The 19,950-nt window shown below is 40.8% G+C and overlaps 1 protein-coding gene across 13 annotated transcripts in view; it reads right to left on the bottom strand.

Annotated features, from left to right (window-relative positions):
* Ppfibp1 (PPFIA binding protein 1) overlaps positions 1 to 19,950 on the bottom strand; it is a 120,838-nt gene that overhangs the window by 51,565 nt on the left and 49,323 nt on the right. For 7 of the 13 annotated variants that reach the window (XM_048366678.1, XM_048366706.1, XM_048366694.1 and 4 more), the window contains exons 1-4: positions 9,458 to 9,476; positions 7,482 to 7,580; positions 6,513 to 6,718; positions 2,374 to 2,460 (exon numbers count right to left, since the gene is read on the bottom strand). In XM_048366678.1, coding sequence (XP_048222635.1) covers positions 2,374 to 2,460; positions 6,513 to 6,718; positions 7,482 to 7,545 — 357 coding nt within the window. In that variant the 5' untranslated portion in view covers positions 7,546 to 7,580; positions 9,458 to 9,476. Of the gene's footprint in view, positions 1 to 2,373; positions 2,461 to 6,512; positions 6,719 to 7,481; positions 7,581 to 9,457; positions 9,479 to 19,950 lie in introns of those variants that run through there. The other 6 variants (XM_048366773.1, XM_048366765.1, XM_048366751.1 and 3 more) reach the window with 3 other exon arrangements.

Below are 19,950 nucleotides of genomic sequence, written 5' to 3'. Positions count from 1 at the left end.
GGAGAAATTTCTACTGGCCGATCATTTATGACAGGGAATATGTATATAAATTGTGTATTTGGGGATGTAGGAGATAGTATTAGGGATTCACAGAAGAAAGGAAATTAATATTTTGTTTGTCTTGTTTTTGCGCCAGTCCTGGGGCCTGAACACTGTCCCTACTTCTTTTTGCTCAAGGTTAGCACTCTACCACTTGAGCCACAGTGCCACTTCTGGCCTTTTCTATATATATATATGGTGCTGAGGAATTGAACTCAGGGCTTCATGTATATGAGACATGTATATGAGCGCTCTACCACTAGGCCATATTCCCAGCCCATTATTTTAAATAGATATTTTATCTTATGTATCAAATAAGTTACTTAAAAATGGCTTATATTAGTTAACCTGGGAATTTCATTATTACATCTCCATAAAGGTTTAAATTATATTTCAATCAATTTCAACTTCACCCTCTTTAGCACACTCCTGTACTCTTCCAGATACTTTCTTAAGAAGAGTAAGGGGAAAGGGAAGAACTAAGAAAAGAGCCCAAAGAATTCCAATTCCATAAGGTCTTTCAGGGTCATAGTGCAGTATTGGGACATGGGCTGAACACTTGCAAGGCCCTGGGCTCAATTCCCAGCATCAAAACAGAAACAAAGAATAAAACATTATAGGTAGGTAGCACATACCTGTAATTCCAAGCACTCAAGAGGCTAAAGGAGTAGGATCATGAATGAGGCTGACCTCAAGATCCTGTCTCAAAAACAATAACCACACTGGGTGACAGTGGCTCACACCTGTAATTCTAACTACTCAGGAGGCTGAGATACGAGGATCATGGTTCAAAGCCAGTCCAGGTAGACAAATCCATCTTATTTCTAATTAACCAAGAAAAAGCAAGAAAAGGAGGTAAGGCTCAAGTAGCAGAGTGGTAGCCTTGAACAAAAAAGCTCAAAAGCAGTGCCAGGCCCTGAGTTCAAACCCCAGGACTAGTACCAAAAAAGGAAACAAAAGAGAGAGAAAGAGAAGGACAGAGAGGAGGGAGGGAGGGAGGGAGGGAGGGAGGGAGGGAGGGAGGGAGGGAGGGAGGGAGGGAGGGAGGGAAGGAAGGGAGGGAAGGAAGAAAGGTGGGAAGGAGGGTAGGAGAGAAGGAAGGAAGGAAGGAAGGAAGGAAAGAAGAAAGGAAGGAAGGAAGGAAGGAAGGAAAGAAGGAAGGAAGGAAGGAAGGAAGGAAGGAAGGAAGGAAGGAAGGAAGGAAGGAAGGAAGGAAGGAAGGAAACTCCAGCAAAACAAGCATCAAAATACCAAAAAATATCTGTCCTGGTCAAGTGCTATTCTCATGCCTGTAATCCTAGCCACTCAGGAGGCTGAGATCTGAGGATTGAGGCAACCTGAGAGACTCTTGTCTCTAAGTGATTAGCATAAAAAAGGCAAACAAGAGCACAAGGCCCTGAGTTCAAGCCCAAGTATTGGCACATACACACACAAAAATCTGTCCATCATTTCAAACATCCTAAGGAAGCAAACAAAAGACAAGCAGGAGTCTACTTGCTGTGGTGTTGTGTTGGGCCTAGGGTATCACATGAAAAGTTGGAAAATCAACTACATATTCAGATTCAGAAATACATATTATTGAGATTTTATACTAATCTATTACTATATGTGGATTTCTCTTACATATTAGAATATATTTAAAGTCAGATCAAGTAGAGATGTGATTAACAGATTGTGAGACGACACCCTTGGGGAGCTCACCCTCTCTGGACGGGGCATGCTCATCCTTGTTCACCACAGGTCTCACCATTCCTTTATAAGAAGTCTAGCTGTTGTAAACATCTGATTTTATAGTATCCCATAGGGTCCGTGTGGAGTTGGTAACAGGGTATCCTCATAGCACCAAAATTGAATGTTTAATTCATCATATAAAAATGGCACAGCATTTGTACAGAACTTCTGCATCTTCTCCTATGTCCTTGCATTATCTGCTGTGATGTAAATGCTATGAAAAGAGCTGTTACACTATTTTGAGGCAAGAAAATAAGATATACACACATTTAGTACAGATGCACCTTTACTAAGAATTTTATCCTATTTTAGGAAGGCCAACCAAATGCCATTAAGAATGAGTGACAATGAAAAAGATGGGGGTATGGCTCAAGTGGTAGAGTGCCTGCCTAGACAGTGCAAGGCTGAGTTCAAATCTCAGTACCAGAAGGAAGTAAGGGAGGGAGGGAGGGAAGAAGGGAAGAAGGAAGGAAGGAGGGAGGGAGGGAAGGAGGGGGAGAGGGAGGAAGCAAGGAGGAACTGAGAGAAGAGAAGGAAGGAAAGAAGGAAGGAAGAGAGGAAGAAAGGAAGGAATTACAAATTTGTAATTCATAAATTACTTGCCTGAAGAACGAGGGATTCTTTGTCATTTTCTAAGCGGGCTAGCCTTTCTTGGTACACATCGCCATTCCTATGTATGTGTCCATTTGTCTAAAAAAAAATCATAAAGGTAAGATCTCTAAGACTGAAAGGAAAAATAAATCAATATAATTTGCCAATACTGGGTCTCGAACTCAGGACTCAGGTTCTGGGCACTCTCCATGAGCTTTTTTGCTCAAGCTAGTGCTCTACCACTTGAACCACAGCTCTACTTTTTTAGTGGTTAATTTTAGTAGACAGAACTCTCAGGGACTTCCCTACTCAGGCTGGCTTTGAACTGTGATCCTCAGATCTTAGCCACCTGAGTAGGATTATAGACCTGAGCCACCAGTGTCTAGCAACAATCTGCAAATTTTAAATCCAGAAGGCCAAATTAAATTCATCAAAACTGTCACTACTAATAATGAAAAGTAGAAGAATTCATTTATCTTAAAACAGGTAAGACAGGCAGGTATATTAGGCATTTAGATATAATTTTATCAATTTACTTTTTTTTTTTTTTTTGGTGCTAATACAGGGACCATGGCCATTCTGGCTGCCTCTTGAGCAATTTTTCCAATTGCTGTGTCCTTGCATTACAATAGTGCCTCTAATGCAGGGACATTCTCACAAGTTGTTCACTTATTTCCCTTCCTAAGTTTCTACTTCGACTCTCAAGATCAAGTAAGAACTCCAGGCTAGGGAGCAATGTCTTTTGAAGCTCTCTATTTAGCCCTAGAATCTCATCATTATCTCTTGGAAGGAAGGAAGAAAGGAAGAAAGGAAGAAAGGAAGGAAGGAAAGAAGGAAGGAAGGAAGGAAGGAAGGAAGGAAGGAAGGAAGGAAGGAAGGAAGGAAGGAGGAAAGAAAGGAAAGGAACCCAAATCATCAGACCCAGAAAGCTCACCTAGACCCAGGACTAGACATCAGCTGACTAGACATCAGAATATACATTAGAGGCAAGTGCAGAGCAAGCCAGGGGGTATTCTGCTCTTTCTGAGCCCAGACTGTGTGTGTTCATGATGGACTATTCTGGGTTTTCTGCTTCTGAATTTAATTTTCTCAGAAGTGTTTGCTTTCAAGATAATTTTTCCATAATCAGAACTATACTTGGGCACTGGTGGCTCGTGCCTATAATCTTGGGTTCTAGGATGGTTGAGATATGAAGATAAAGGTTCAGAGCCAGACTGAGCCAAACAAATCCCAGCCAAAAAGCCAAAAGTGGAGATGTGGCTCAAGTGGCAGGTACCAGCCAAGAGAGAAGAAGTTAACCAAAAAGCTTGAGGCTCTGAGTTCTCCCTTTGATCTGAGCTATTTTCTGCTGCAATCCCTTAGCAATCTCCTTGGATTCCAAGGAAGAAAGAAAAAAACCACTGGGAAGCATCCTGTATCAAAAAAGCAAACTGTCCTGTACACAGGCAAAACCTTCTTCTTACCTTCTCAGAGAAAACAAGGTACCACCTTGTTCCTGTTCTACTCTAGTAATATGTGACAACAATTCTCCAGAATTCCTACAAGGACAAAGACTAAGCTAAAGGTCAACCAGGCTGCACCAGTGACCTGGGACTGTGTGAACTCTGATACCTTTCTCACCACATGCCTCCATTTCTCCCTATTTAACCTGACACACTCTCTGTCCTCTGAAGATGGCTGATTATGGACTGAAGTGCTGCCATGACTCCTTTCTCTGCCCTTTACCAAGGGAGAAGGGCTGGACTTAACTTTGGACTCCTGGACTTTGGTGCCTGGGATCTAAAAATTCGGTTTCAGTACAAGCACATGCACAAAAAAAGAAGGGAAGTAAGTGTGGGCGATTTACAAACCCAATTCCCTCGTAAATCATCAACCCTTTCCCATAATACACAGGGATCATTTAAATATTCATTTTAGCAGATCTACTCTTGAGGACTGGCTTCCTGTATGGCCTCCTGCCAGGCTCATTGACAAGCACTTGGCATTTATTGGCGTAGGTTGCCTGCTGGAAATCATGGTCCACAAACATAAAGGTCTTAAGACAAATTTTTAACAGGCACTAAGAGATAACACTAGAAATCTGGGTCCACACTTCCAGAATTTTGAGTCCTGGTTACGGTCTAGACACAGCCTGATTTGTTACTAGTTGATTCTTTCTCCCAGAATTGCCTTGTTATCTGGGCAGTTCACCCATGTACAATATAAAAGTGTTTGCTAGGATTTGGTGCTCTTCCTTTTTAGATTTGTTTATTTATCTATTCATTTATTTTTGTGCTGGTACTAGGAGTTGAACTCAAGGAAGGACTCATGTTTTGACTTACTGTTCTATCCAAGTCTGGCACTCTACCACTTGAGCCAAACCTTCATTTTTTGCTGCTTAGTAATTTGTCTACTCAGTTAATTCATGATCAAAACCTCCTCAAATTTTAGATTTCAGCATTCTGAGATGATAGGTATGAGCCACAAGCCCCTAGCAAACAGCATCCTTTTTTATTTTTTGCCAGTCCTGGGGCTTGGACTCAGGGCCTGAGCACTGTCACTGGGTTCTTGAGCCACAGCGCCATTTCCTGCTTTTTCTGTTTATGTGGTGCTGAGGAATTGAACCCAGGGTTTTGTGCATTCTAGGCAAACACTCTACCGCTAAGCCACATTCCCAGCACAACAGCATCAATTTCTGAGCTGGATGAAGAGAAACAGGACCACTTGGTCAACATCACCATTTAAAGCCCAACCACTGGAAGTGGAGTTACAGTTCAGGTGGTAGAACACCAGCCTGGAGTAAAAATACTAAAGGACAATGTCCAGGCTCTGAGTTCAAGCCCCAGTACTGGTACAATTTTTCAATTAAATTAAATATAAAATAAAACAGCCAGGTGTTGGTGGCTCATGCCTATAATCCTAGCTACTCAAGAGGCTGAAATATGAGGATTAAGGTTCAAAGCCAGCCTGGGCAGAGAAAGTCTCTGTGAGACTTATTTCCAATTAACCACCAGAAAACCAGAAGTGGCATTGTGATTCAAAGTGGTAGAGTGCCAACCTTAAGCAAAAGAGCTCAGGATCACAGTTTAGGCCCTGAGTTCAAGTCCTGTGACTGACAAAAAATAAAAGAAAAAGAAAAGAGCCCAACCCTATAACCTAAGTGGAGAACTATTCCTGATGATACAAACCACTAGATGGCGCTTCAAGAAAAAGACCAGCAGAAACCTCCACTGATATGGGGGGGGGGGGGGGGGATCCTCTCACTCCACTTCCAATTGAGAACTGCCAATGAATTCTCCTAGGAAACTTCCTATCACTTCTGCTAAAGCATCTGCCTGTGAAATCAGCACAAATCAGTCCATGTTACTAGGCAGAATCTGGCATCCACAAAGTAAACAGGAATAGTCAGGTGCTGATGGCTCAGGTTTATAATCCTAAATTACTCAGGAGGCTTAGATCTAAAGATCAGGGTTCAAAGGCAGCATGAACAGTGAAGACTCTTAACTTCAATTAACCAGTAAAAAGCTAAAACTGAAAATATGGCTCAAGTGGTAGAGCACCAGTCTTGAGTGAAAAAGCCAAAAGAGTGCACAAAAACAAACCAGTAGTAATGGCACTTAAAAAACAACAACAACAAACAACACTATATATTACTTCTAATTTTTTATTTCATTTTTGTTTCATTTCTTTTTCCTGTACTGGAGTTTAAACCCAATACCTCTCGCTTTCCCAAAGCTTTTCTACTCTAGGCTAGTGTTCTACCACTTGAACTATACCTGCACTTCCAACTTTTTGCTGGCTGGTTATATATAAGTCTTTTGTACCTTTTTGCCTGGGATGACTTCCAACTTTGATATTCAGCTCAACATCCTGAGTAGCTAACATTATAGACATGAACTACTGATATTAGCTACTCAGGAGGCAGACCTGAGGATCTCATTTCAAAGCTAACCCAGGCAGAAAAGTCCATGAAACTCTTATCTCCAACAAACCACCAAAAAGCCAGAAGTGGAGCTGTGGCTCAACTGGTAGGGTGCTAGCCTTGAGCAAAAATGCTCAAGGACAGCACCCAAGCATGGAGTTCAGGCCCCAAGACAGGCACATACAATCATAATAATAAAAGTAAAAGTTTTTAAAGATTCATAGTTAAGACAAGTAATATGCAGATCTACCATCTGACTCTGCAGCCATTCTACCAGGGTTTCTGCTGTGGAATCTGGGACCTGGCATCGCAAGCCTTCCTTCTCATCTGATTCCATCATCTCTAACAGTCCTCGTAGATCTTCCACTAGGTGCAGGGCTCGCAAACTTCCCATGAACGGAGATGTGGGAGACTGGCAATCAAAAAGCCCATTGGAATATTCCAGGGCCTTAGAACCTGGTTTTAAAAACAAACAAAAAAAAAATCAGTGCAAGAGAGATGAAATGCCACAGCTGAAATGGTAAAACAATCTAGTCACCAGAAATAATCAAAACAGGAACAGGGAAGATGGGTGGGTGATGGTGGCTCTCAATTCAGAAGACTGAGACTTGAGGACCATGGTTCAAAGCTGGCTGGGGCAGGACAGTCCAAGAATCTTTTATCTCTAGTTAATCAGCTAAAAGGAGGAAGGGAGGTATACACAGTGGTTAGAGCATCAGCCTTGAATAAGAAAGCTAATCAAGATTGTGAGTTCAAGCCATAATACCAGTGCCAAAAATAAATAAAAAAGAAACCTAGGAAGGAATTGGAATCTCTGATATTTTAAAAATGAAGGTTCAAAATAATTCTGGTAGAAATTGAAGAAGAGGAACAATGATAAAAACCATTGGGAGCTGGGCTCTGGTTGCTCACTCCTGTAAACCTAGCTACTCAGGAGGCTGAGATCTGAGGTTTGAAGCCAACCCAAGCATGAAGGTCCATGAGATTCTTATCTCCAATTAACCACCAAAAAGCCTGAAATGGAGCTGTGGCTCAAGTGATAGAGTGCTAGCTAGCTTTGGGCAAAAAAGCTCAAGAATAGTGCCCAGGCTAAGTTCAAGCCACATGACTGAGAAGAAAAAAATAAAAACCACTGAAAACTACAGACATTGGAAAGAGCAGTGAAAGGCTAAGGACCAGGATAAACGTTAGGACTCAGTTTTTAGCAGAAACAGGTTACCTGCTATAATACCATCCATCTGCTCCAACGCCGCGGCCAACATATCACTTGCATCACTCATCATTTTCTTATTTGTTGAGGGCAAATTCCAACCTTGATCTAAAAACAAATAATGATGATATCATTACAGGCTTTAAATGATGTCTGCATGCTAGTGGATTTGCTGTGTGCATGTGTACGTGTGTGTGTGTGTGCGTGTATGTGTAAGGGTTGATACTGGGGCTTGAACTCAGAGGCCTCACCTTCTCCCATAGCTTTTTTTGCCCAAAACTGCGCTCTACCACTTGAGCCACATCTCTACTTGCTTTCTGGTGGTCCACTGGAGATGACAGTCTCATAGATTTGTCTGCCTGGCCTGGTTTCAAATCATAGGCCACATATCTCAGCCTCCTGAGTAGCTAAGATTTTAGTTGTGAGCACCAGAGCAAGGCTTGGTTTGCTTATTCAATGCCAATTGGCAGTGGCAAAAAAAGAGATCTGCAGAGTGGAAGAGCTGAATACATGCATAAGATGAGTCAATCATCTCCTGTAGTATAATGCCACATCTATATCTATGTGGGTTAATAAAGGAAGACTCACTTCTTGTACTCAAAGTTGCATCAAGTCAATACAGGGCTAGGTAGTTCAGTGGTAAAGCATTTGCCAGAGATGCATCATGCCCATGCCCTGGCTTCTATCTAGACAGGCACCAGCAGTTCATGCCTGTATTCCTAACTATTTAGGAGGCTAAGATCTGAGGATTGAGGTTTGAAGTCTCTTGGCATGGGAGTGGGTATTGGTTTTAGTATTCCCTTTGAATGCCAAAATCCATAAAAATTCCAAAGTCCATACTATCTACAAAATGACATTATTTGCCTCTAATCTATACCTTTCAATCTTCTCTAGGTGATTTATAATACTTAATACAATGTAATGTTGTGAAAATAATTGAGATATTCAAAAGAATGTCTGGACCTAGGACAAGAAAAAAAAGAATGTGTATGTACAGTAGAGATGTTATTATACAGAACAGACTATATAATTTAATATTTAATTTTAATGTTTTAATATTTTAATATATAGTAAAGACATAATTATTTAAAATATTTTCCACATGAAGCTGGTTCAATCTGTGTATCCAAATGACCAGATATACAGAACGTACATCACACCAGCTAGTGTAATGCAACAATGGCTACTATGTCCTGAGCACTTTTAATGCTCCCCACATTGCTACCTAAATTACCCTTACTTTTTAGTTTTTACATCAACTTTATTCATAGAGCCAACTTGTGAGTTAACAAACCCCCACACTGCCAACTGTTGTAGGAATCATATTCCTTCTTACATGTACCCAAATTCCATAGTCAACAATGAGTTCTGGGTAGCAAAAGAGATTTACTGTTTGCACCTGTCTGTTCCCTTTTTGTGTGTGGTGCTGGGGACTAAACCCAGGACCTTGTTCATTCTATATAACCATTGTCACTAAACAAGCCAGTTATCTATAATTCTTAATCATGATAACTATATGTAAACAAATAAATTAACCACTCCTATTTATTTATTTTTACTCCTTTTTGTAAATGACAACTAAGGCTGTTTGACATTTTTATGTTGGCACAGCAAATAACTGTCAAAAAATACCAGTTATTAACAAAAGTCTATAAACTCATACCATAATGGTGAACTTCTATTTCCCTGAGCTTATCCCAAGAGGAGATTCATTCTGAAGTCATCAAAAATAATTTTACAACAACAAATTGAAGCCAAATGCTAGAGGGTGCTCAGGAAGCTAACATACAAGGATCAAGGTTTAGAACCAGCCTGAGAAGACAGATGTGAGAGACTCTTATCTCCAATTAACCACCGAACAGCCAGAAGTAGAACTGTAAGTCAACTGGTAGAGCTCTAGGCTTGAGCAAGAAAGCTAAAGGAGAATTCCCTGAGTTCAAGTCCCAGTACTAGCACAAACAAAATAAAATAAATGGAAAATATACTTGCAAAAATTTGGTCATTGGCAGAACACACACACACACACACACACACACACACACACACACACACACCATTTAATTTTCCACATTGGCTGGTGCACTGCAGGCATCTGCACTCAAGGAGATTCTCCCAACAGATCTGAACCAAATTCTTCCTACTTGCAGGTGCTATGGTACAGAGAACACCTAGAATGCAGGCAGTCATGTCTCAGAAACCTTTGACTTTTGTTTCCAAACAGCAGCCAGCCCTCATTCACCATCTATTTTCACAAATATGTTTATAGTTATAGAATTTATTATTGTGCATTCATGCCAGAAAACTGCATTCCATATAATAATGTCCTATCATTCTTCAGAAACATTACTCGGTTTTTAGTAATTTTAGTATACAATAAAAGTAAGCAGGTACTTAGCTACTCTTAGCTACTCAGAAGATTGAGATCTGAATATCATGGGTTGAAGCCAGCCAGAGGAGAAAAGTCCTCATGAGATTCTTCTCTCCAATTAACCACTCAAAAACTGAATGCAGCGCTGTGGCTCAAAGTGGTAGAGTCTAGCCTTGAGCAAAAGAACTTAAGAACAGCACCCAGACCCTGAGTTCAAGCCCCACAACTGATTTAAGAAAACGAGTACAAGGATCTAACTCGAGCCCCAGTACTTTCACAAAAACCAAACAACAACAAAAAACATGGGAACAAATATCTAACAAAACAAGAGGGGATGAATAAACTGATATATTCACAGAGCAAAATGACAGAAACCAAAAACAATAAACCAAAAGCAGTATATAAAAGTAAACAAACAAGTATGTAGCAAATTGAGTAAGATTTGTTTATAAAGTTAAAAGCAATGAAATATGCGCATTTACTTGGCTTGTATGTGCGTATATATGTATCTGTCTATCTATACCAGTTAAATAATGTATATGACACTGCAAATAAAATTCAAAATTGCTAGGACCCATACAACTGCAATCTCACTGACTCAGAGAGATTTTTAAGGGAGTAAAATCCTGTTTAATATAAATGCATAATAAACTGTGATAAAAATATATGAAGTAATCCATTAAAACTATAAAATAAAGAAATAATAAAAAGCCAACCAAGTTGGTGCAAATCCTTGACTTTGCTGGGTACGGTAGATCACATCTGTAATCCTGGCTACTTGGGAAGTAGAGGTCAGTAGGACTGAGGCACAGGCAAAGTTGGTGAGACCCTCATCTCAAACAATAAGCTGGAGGGGCTGGAACCCACATGCAGTCTTGGGCAAAACATGAGACCCTACCTAAAAAATAAGTAAAAAGTAAAAAGGGTGTGACTCAAGTGACAGAGTGCCTGTCTATGCAGCCAACTGTAAGGCCCAAGTTCCAGACCCCAATGCTTTCTTAAATCTAGAGAAGGCAGTAAGGTTGATGTTTGGGGTAGGCAAAACTACTTAGAAAATTAACAAATGTTTCCAGATTCTGTGTGTAACTCACACATACTTCCACCAGTGACCAACTACTGAAGGAAAATCTCACTAACCATACCACCACAGCACAGGACACATGCCCGAGCTGAACATCCTTTCTTCACTAGGAGGCGGAAACTTCAAAGCAGTGCTCTATTTGAAGGTGTCCTGAGTAATAGCAGTTTTCCATCCCAATAAATTAATAAAAATTAATTTAGGGAAGTCTTAGAAATTCAATTATTGAGGGAAAAATTCTTGGATCTCAGTTTGGAGCCAGCCTAGGCAGACAAGCCTTCCAGATTCTTATTTCTAATTAACCAGCATAAAGCAGAATTAGAAGTGTGGTGCAAGTGGTATTGCATTAGCCTTGAGTGATCTAAAAAAAAGCTAAAGGATAGCACTCAAACCAAGAGTTCAAGCCCCAGCAATGGTATACACACACACACACACACACACACACACACACACACACAACGCCTATCTAGCAAGGGTAAGGTCCTACCTAGATCAAGCAAACCTCAACACTGACACAAAAAATTTTAGGTAAAAAAAGACTCCACAGAAATGTATTTCAAGTGGTCAGGACTCATTCAGAGCACAGTTGAATGGGATAAATGCCAGGGAATGTTCCAGCAGTATGTGTGGTAGGTCAGGGTTGTTGGAACACCAAAATCTTTTTTTCATGGTAGCTGACTAGCTCCTGTTTAGGTTAGGCAACCTTCCCTATCTTTCTGTGAAGAAAAGGGCTAGCATGAAAACCAGCCAATTTTGTTGCATTTATTGTGGTGAATAGTTGTCTTCTCAGCTTGATGGGTGAAATGGGCTTGAAATAGGGCTGCAAACATTTTAAAACTCAGAAGTCATAAAGAATAAGACTCATCAAAGAATTTCCCTGTAACTGGTGCTGGTTAGCTCACTCCTGTAGTCCTACCTACTTAGAAGTCTGAGATCTGAGGATCCTGTGGAAGCCAGTCTAGGCATGAAAGTCCATGAGATTCTTATCACCAATTAACCATCAAAAAAGCCAGAAGTGGAGCTGTGGCTCAAGTAGTAGAGTACCAGCCTTGAGCAGAAAAGCCAAGAAAGAGCTCAAAGCCCCTACTTCAAGAAAAAGGCAGAAAGTGAGCCCTAAAAAAGGCTCCCTGTGTGAGGGAATGCATAGTTTAGAAAGCATTCACTCAAGAGATGGCAGGAAGAGAGAAGAGATTTGGCTTTATAATGAAGCAAAAAAGCACTGACATTTCTGAAAACAAAAGAAAACAGAAATATAGTTCTTGCTTAATAGAAAAATTTATTCACCTTACTAGTAAAGTTTAGTGAAGAATCCCCCATCCCTCTCTGCCCCTCAGTCCTGGGGCTTGGGACTCAGGGCCTGAGCACTGTCCCTGGCTTTTTTTTTGCTCTAGGCTAGCACTCTACATCTAGAGCCATGGCGCCACTTCTGCCTTTTTCTGTTTATGTGGTGCTGAGGAATCAAACCCAGGGCTTCATGAATGCTAGGCAAGCACTCTACCATTAAGCCACATTCCCAGTGTGAAGACTCTTTTCAACTAAGCAAAAGGGCTATGTGAGCCTTGGTCTTTCCATGTGAATACAGGTTTATAGCAGTGGGAATAACAACAAAGTCAGGCACCAGGCAGCTCACACCTGTAAATCCTAGCTACTCACGAGGCTGAGATCTGAGGATCTTGGTTCAAAGACAGCCCAGGCAGGAAAAGTCTGTGAAATCCCTACCTCCAATTAACAAGTAAAAAGCCAGAGGTATAGCTCAAGCAGTAGAGCATCAGCCTTCAGTTAAAAAAAAAAAAAAAGAAAAGCTATAGGACAGCATTCAGGCTCTGAGTGCTAGTCAGTACTGGTACAATCAATCAAGTATGACAGACGCTAAGAACCTGTAGCTTGACAGATGCCTCCATCTTTCAGAAACCTAGCAGAGTCTAAAGGAGGACAGGAAGGCACCCTTCCTATCTTTGGCAGAGCAGTAGAGAGCATCTGAATGACCAGATAAATAAACAGACAGGCTAAAGCATTGGAAAACTGTGACTATCAAACGTAGAACGTCAAATAGGCTTATGTGGAAATGAGGAATTATCTAAGAACAATAGAACTAAAACAAAATGGCAAGTGAAAACACTACAGAGCATGTGCTATATTTTATGTGTGCTGGTATGGGGGAACTGAACTCAGAGCCTCCCAGTCACAGGTGGTGCCCTACAACTTGAGCCACACCTCCACTTCTGGCTTTTTTTTGTTGGTTATAGGGCTTAAACACAGAGACTAGGCACTATCCCTGAGCTCTTTCACTCAAGGCTAGCACTCTACCACTTTGAGCCACAGCACCACTTCTGGTTTTCCTGTCTGAGCTGGCTTGGAATCATGATCCTCAGATCTTAGCCGCCTGAGTATCTAGGATTACAGGCGTGAGCCACTGATACCTAGCTCACTTCTGGCTTTTTTTGGAGGTTAACTGAAGAAGAGTCTCATCGACTTTTCTCCCCCAGCTGACTTCAAACTGTGATCCTCAGATCTCAGCCTCCTGAGATGACAGGTGTGAGCCACTAGTGCCCAGCTGATTGTTGTTATAAAAGGGGGAACTTGGACATGACAAGGACTTGTTTAGAAGAAGCCTGGGGCAGACTCTGTTCACAGGGTAGCTTTCCCAATGTTTCAGCACTGTAGTATCTTTCTGCATGCAACTGGCTTAGAAAACCCTGCCAAGAGCTCTACCTGGGCATCAATGTATGTTTATCAGTGGAACATTCAGCATTACTTTTTATGGTCTCAATGAATATTACACACTAATTCTATAAGATTAATACCTCTCCATTTCATTATCATAACACTTACAAAGAGGCCATGGCTCCCACATTGCAGTTGTATTCCTACTGACTGATCCAACAATGACCTCCAATACTGCCCATCAGAGTTTAAATCACACAGGCATTGTAATGTGTTTTTTCCTTCATGTTTTCCATGTCCCCTCCCCTACCAAATAAAATGTTGGTCCTTTCATAAATAAAGGAAGAAGAACAAGAAAAAAAAAAAAAGAACTAAAATGCAACATTGAGCTGGGTGCCAGGAAGCTCGTATCTGTAGTCTTAGCTTAATCAGGAAGCTGAGATCTGAGGCTCAAGGTTAAAAGCCATCCCAGGCAAACAAATCTGAGACACTATTATAAAAAATTAACCAGTAAAGAGCCAGAACTGGAAGTGTGCTCAATTGAAACTCATGAAACTGTCCTCAAATCAAAGGCAAAACTATAAGTAATCAGCAAATTATAGTAATATTTACTCAGATTTTTTTTCACGGATAGACTTAAGCTAGGATCTTAGAAGAGGGCGCTTAAGAGATAGAGGATATATATAGGAGTTGGTGGCTCACTCCTATAATCCTTGCTACTAAGAAAGAGGATATATTCATTAAATGAATATAAGGATCCATGAGTAGCTGTTTTAAATCAACAATGAAATTGCTTAATAAAATGTCCAGTTTTCCTTTTAAGCAGATGACTCATGCCTAGCAAGAACTGGGCCTCCTCCTATTAGTCTCTTACAGTCAGGTCTCCAGACCATTAACAGCAAGCATGTGAGATTAAAGAACATCTGATCTGGCAGTCTGTAGGTACCTCCATAGAAGAAAGCCAGAACCAGAAGGCTTTTAAGTGCTCAGATCTCAACCTCCTCTTCTTCTTCTTTTGTGCCATTCCTGGGGCTTGAACTCAGGGCCTGGGTGCTGTCCCTGAGTTTTTGGTGCTCAAGGCTAGCACTCTGCCATTTGAGGAACCATTCTACTTCTGACTTTTTCTCCTGCCCAGGCTGGCTTTGAACTGTGGTCCTCAGATCTCAGCCTCCTGAGAAGGTAAGATTACAAGTGCGAGCCACAAGCATTTGGCACTCAACATCTTCTTTAAAGTTATTTTTATATATATGTGTGCCCACACAGGGACTTGAACTCAGTTTCCTGCTCCCACTCGGGTTTTTCAATCAAAACTGGTGTTCTACTACTTGAGGCACAGCTCCAGTTCTCTGAACTTCTTCAATAACGAAACACAGGAACTGAGTAAGTCTCATAGATGTAACTATGCTGATTTGAAAGACACATATGATGTGACCCTGGCTATATAAAAAACTATTCCCATAGCTCCTTGTTAAAGTTTTTCATATGTATTATTATTATTATTATTAAAAAATCACATGGCTTCAAGGATTTCAGGAGAATCCTTGTTGTTCTTTAAGGTTAAAACAGACTTACTTTAACTGGGTGGCAAACAGATTTGGTCAGTCAAGGTTACCACGTTGGTTGTGCAGGATTGCATTTTGCTCCCTGCTATCCTCTGCACATTCTCAATACCTATACCTATTTTCCAGCTTTAGTCTTCATAAAAATATCATCTTAAATTTGGCATTGTTGGCTCACACCTGTTATCCTAACTATTTGGGAGGCTGAGATCTGAAGATCATGATTATTTAAAGTGGGAGAAGCAAGAGTGGAATATTCTAGCTAGAAGCAGTCAACAGTGGGTTCTGTGGTGGCTGATGACAATGTGCACAGAGGTGCATACCCCCAACCCTCATATCCTCTACTCCCATCCTAAGCTTTATTCTGCTTCTCTTTCCTAGTTCTTCCTAATGAAACCAAATTGAACCTAGTGGCTCACCCCTGTAATCCTAGCTACTCAGGGGGCTAAGATCTGAGAAGTACAGTTCAAAGTCAGACCAGGAAAGGAAGGATCATGAGACGTACCTCCAATTAAATGTCAAAAAGTTGAAGTGGTAGAGTGCCAGCTTGGAGCAAATAAAGGGATGGGAGTGAGGGTACTCCATCCTCCCACCAAAAAAGGGGCATTATTGGCTTTAATAGGCATTGCTGTTCCCTGTTCCTATACACATTCACTTTTCTTTTTTTTTTTAATAATAATTATTTATTGTCAAAGTGATGTACAGAGGAGTTAGAGTTGCATGTGTTAGGCCATGGGTACATTTCTTGTACTATTTGTTACCTCCTCCCTCATTCTCCCTCCCCCCTACCCTTTTACCTCTCCCCCCATGAGTTCTTCAGTTGGTTTACACTAAATGGTTTTGCAAGGATTAGCTTTTGGAGTTGTCTTTTTATCCTTTGTCTCTCGATTTTGATATTCCCTTTCACTTCCCTAGTTCTAATACCAGTATATACAGTATCCAGGGTACTCAGAGGAGACACAGTGATAGCACAGGTACATCCACAAGAAGGGGAAACAAGAGGATCATCAAGAAAAGAAACTACGGTTTCACATGGAAACACATTCACTTTTCACTCATCCTTCACGTAGTTTACTATCTTCCTGATTTTTCTACAGTGAAGACAATCTAGGCCATCCCCTAGCCCTCTTCTATGTTCCACTGGAACACAGTAGAAAGACAGCTTGTTTGCTTCTGAATCCTTTCAGATTTTTCTCAGATAATCAACTTTATACATTTCCACCTTTTTTCTTTCTTTTTTTCTTTTGGTGCTAGTACTAGAGCTTGAACTCAGAGCCTGGGTGCTACCACTTAGCTTTTTTTAATCAAGGATGGCTCTCTGCAACTTGAATCACACTTTTTTTTTTCAAATTTTTATTATCAAACTGATGTACAGAGAGGTTAGTTTCATATGTTAGGCATTGGATACATTACTTGAATCACACTTTCTACTTGTGGCTTTTTGCTGGTTAAATGGAGATGAATCTCATGAACTTTCCTACCCAGACTGGCTTCAAATCAAGATCCTCAGATCTCAGCCTTCTTAGTCTCATGTCTACAATTAACCAGAACAATGCCAGAAGTGGACTGAAGTGGTAGAGTAGCAGCCTTGAGCAAATAATCTAAGCAAGAATTGGAGGCTCGTACTCAAGGCTCAGTTTGGCACATTAAAAAAAAAAATAGTGCTAGAAACACTGTGTATTCCAACAACTTCTACCTATGGCTTCTCAACATAATGCAAATTAGATGTCACATGGCATCATATGAAGCTCCCAATAGATTTCTTCAGCGCATTTCCTCTCTGGGCGCACAAGTTCTAGGATGGACAAATATGCAATGTGGCCTCCTCCGGAAGTGGTACCCTGGGAGAGCATTCAAATTCCTTTTTTTTTTTGTTTTTAATTTGTTTATTTATTGTCAAAGTGATGTACAGAGGGGTTACAGTTTTATATGTAAGGCAGTGAGTACATTTCTTATCAAACTTGTTATCTCCTCCCTCATTTTTCTCCCCATTCCCCAGCCCCCCACCCCGAGTTATACAGTTGGTTTACAGCATATTGTCTTGTATTGCTGTTGCACTGGTTCACCTTCTACTCTTTGTCTCTCCATTTTGATATTTCCTTTCCCTTCCCTAGTTCCGATAAATATATATATATATATATACAATACCCAGGGTACCAAAATCAGTTACAGTGACATCAGGATTTGTAAAACCATGGGGAAGAAAGACAAAGGAAAAAGGCATAATTTTACATGGTATGTTGAAAATAACAAAGATAAGCCACTTATTTCCATAACTTGGAGTTCATTTCGCTTAGCATCCTTATAAGATTATAAGGAAAAAGAGTCCAATGAAAGGATAGCCACTCAGCTAAAAGATTTGAGAGAGAGCACTCAGAACCAAATTAATGAAGTAGAGCATTCAAATTCTGATAGGTTCTACAGGACCAGCACCATTGTGCAGGGGCGCCATGAACAGGCATCACAGCAAGGCGCTGTCTCGCTTAAGGGGTGAGTCCTAACAAAACACAAGTTACGTTGACTGAATTTTCATATACAATCACAGTTGGATGTCTAATTTCTTAATTATCTGTATAAGCATTTTTAAAAAACCCACCATGGTATGTCATCCTCCTCTGCCTCTTGAATGAACACACCAACTCTGATAATGGTATCACTATCTGGGAATGAACCTGGAAACAGAACAAAGAAAACTGTACAATTCACCCACCCCACTCCCAAAATAAACACACCTATTTCAGCTAAGAATTTGGTTTGGAAACCTGTTCTTATCACAATAATTCTTCTAAAATAAAAAGCAATTAGAATAAAAAAAAAACCTAGGCATCAGTGACTCACATCTGTAATTCTAGCTATTAAAGGAGGCTGAGATCTGAGGATCTCAGTTGGAAACCAATCTGGGCAGGAAAGTCTCTATAAGACTCTAAACTCCAATTCACCAGTAAGAACAGGAAGTAGAGATGTGACTGAGCAAAAAGTCTAAGGGATAGCCTGCCCACCTATACCCTGAGTTCAAGTCCCAGTCCCAACACCAAAAACAGGGAAGGGGGGGGGCTCTTAGCCTAAGCAGATACAAGTGGTCTTCAGCAGCCTCACTGACCACACCCATCCCTTCTGTGCCTGATCTGTCCATGGTGGGCTATTCCTACCCGACTGTCCTTCCACTCCTCCACCCCTTGTTTAATTTGGTTTGAAAAAATGTTCCTATCACAATTCTTTTAAAATAAAACAAGAAGTAAGAATCAAAAGATAGCTGGTCGTCAGAGGCTCATGCCTATAATCCAAGTTACTAAGGAGGCTGAAATCTGAGGATCTCAGTTCGAAACCAGTCTGGGCAGGAAAGTTCAGCAAGAAAGAAGCAGGAAGTGCTTAGGTCACTCCCTTCCACTCCTCCACTCCATCTCGCCCAGGTCTTCTCAGATGCCATCCCACCCCTAACCTGGCAATGAGGCACCCTCTATGCCTTTACAGGACTTGAGCTGTGGCTCCAGTGGTACAGCAGCAACCTTGAACAAAATTGCCAAGCCAAAGTACAAGGCCATGAGTTCAAAGCCCAATATAGGCACATGAAAAAAAATTAAAAATAAGGGAAAATTAAGAGCCATGGTCCTTCTTTAAGCCACAAGAATCCTCTTCAGTCACCCTGCTGTCTTCTCCCCACATGCATGGCTTTGACTTGGCCTGCTCTGTTGCTGGGGAAACCAACAGTCCTGGAACACAGACGTCAGGCAGTTGGACCTGGAGTCCCTGACACTTGAGTCTGCAGAACTGCCAACATCCCATTTATGCCTCAGGAGTTTGAAGAGCATTTTCCTATGTAGGCAGCCATCAAAGCAGGGGGGGTGAGAGGCCTCAGTGTGTGAGTGTGTGTATGTGTGTACGCACGCACGTGCACATGTACATGTACCCATGCTCTTCCACTCCTACTTCTGTGGGTTTCAAACAAAAAGCTGGATCAAATATGTCATTAGATAGTGGGAAGGTAGCTGGGAATATAACCTAGTGGTAGAGTGCTTGCCTTGTATACATGAAGCCCTGGGTTTGATTCCTTAGCACCATATATATATATATAGAAAAAGCCAGAAGTGGCGCTGTGGTTCAAGTGGTAGAGTGCTAGCCTTGAGCAAAAGGAAGCCAGGGACAGTGCTCAGGCCCTGAGTTCAAGTGCCAGGACTGGCCAAAAAAAAAAAAAGATAGTGGAAAGGTAGGCATTTAAATGGCTATAGCCTTTCCAGAAAGCAATTTGGTATATATAAGAATATAATGAGACACATACAGTTTTGTGGGCATGTGTTAATTACTACATACTTATACCTAATGGTTATTAACATTATTAAATCATCTTACTAATTTAATGATCATGAATACCTAAACTAATAGTTATTAATAGGTATCAAACCATAGAGTCTAGTAAGAGAGAATTATAAAATGGTGCTCTCTATATATAGATGTAAACATACATCTATATCTATACCTATATAGATATCTCTCTATATTTGTATAGATGTATATATAGATATCTATAGCTGTATATATAGATGTATGTAGATATATATACACAGATATACACACATACACACACACACACACACACACACACACACAGTCTGGAAATTTCTCTTTTTAAAAACTGATTTCAGCCAGGAACTGGTGGCTCACACCTATAATCCTAGCTAGTTAAGAGGCTGAGATCTGAGGATTGTGGTTTGAAGCCAGCCCAGGCAGGAAAGCCCATAAAACTCTTACCTCTAACTACCAAAAAAAAAAAAAAAAGCCAGAAGTGCAGTACAGTTCAACTGGCAGAGTACC

This window comes from Perognathus longimembris, chromosome 1 (genome assembly GCF_023159225.1).
Source record: "Perognathus longimembris pacificus isolate PPM17 chromosome 1, ASM2315922v1, whole genome shotgun sequence".
Taxonomy (NCBI): Eukaryota; Metazoa; Chordata; class Mammalia; order Rodentia; family Heteromyidae; genus Perognathus; species Perognathus longimembris.
Note: the sequence above shows the minus strand (reverse complement) of the source record. Positions and strands in the feature narration are given on the sequence as shown.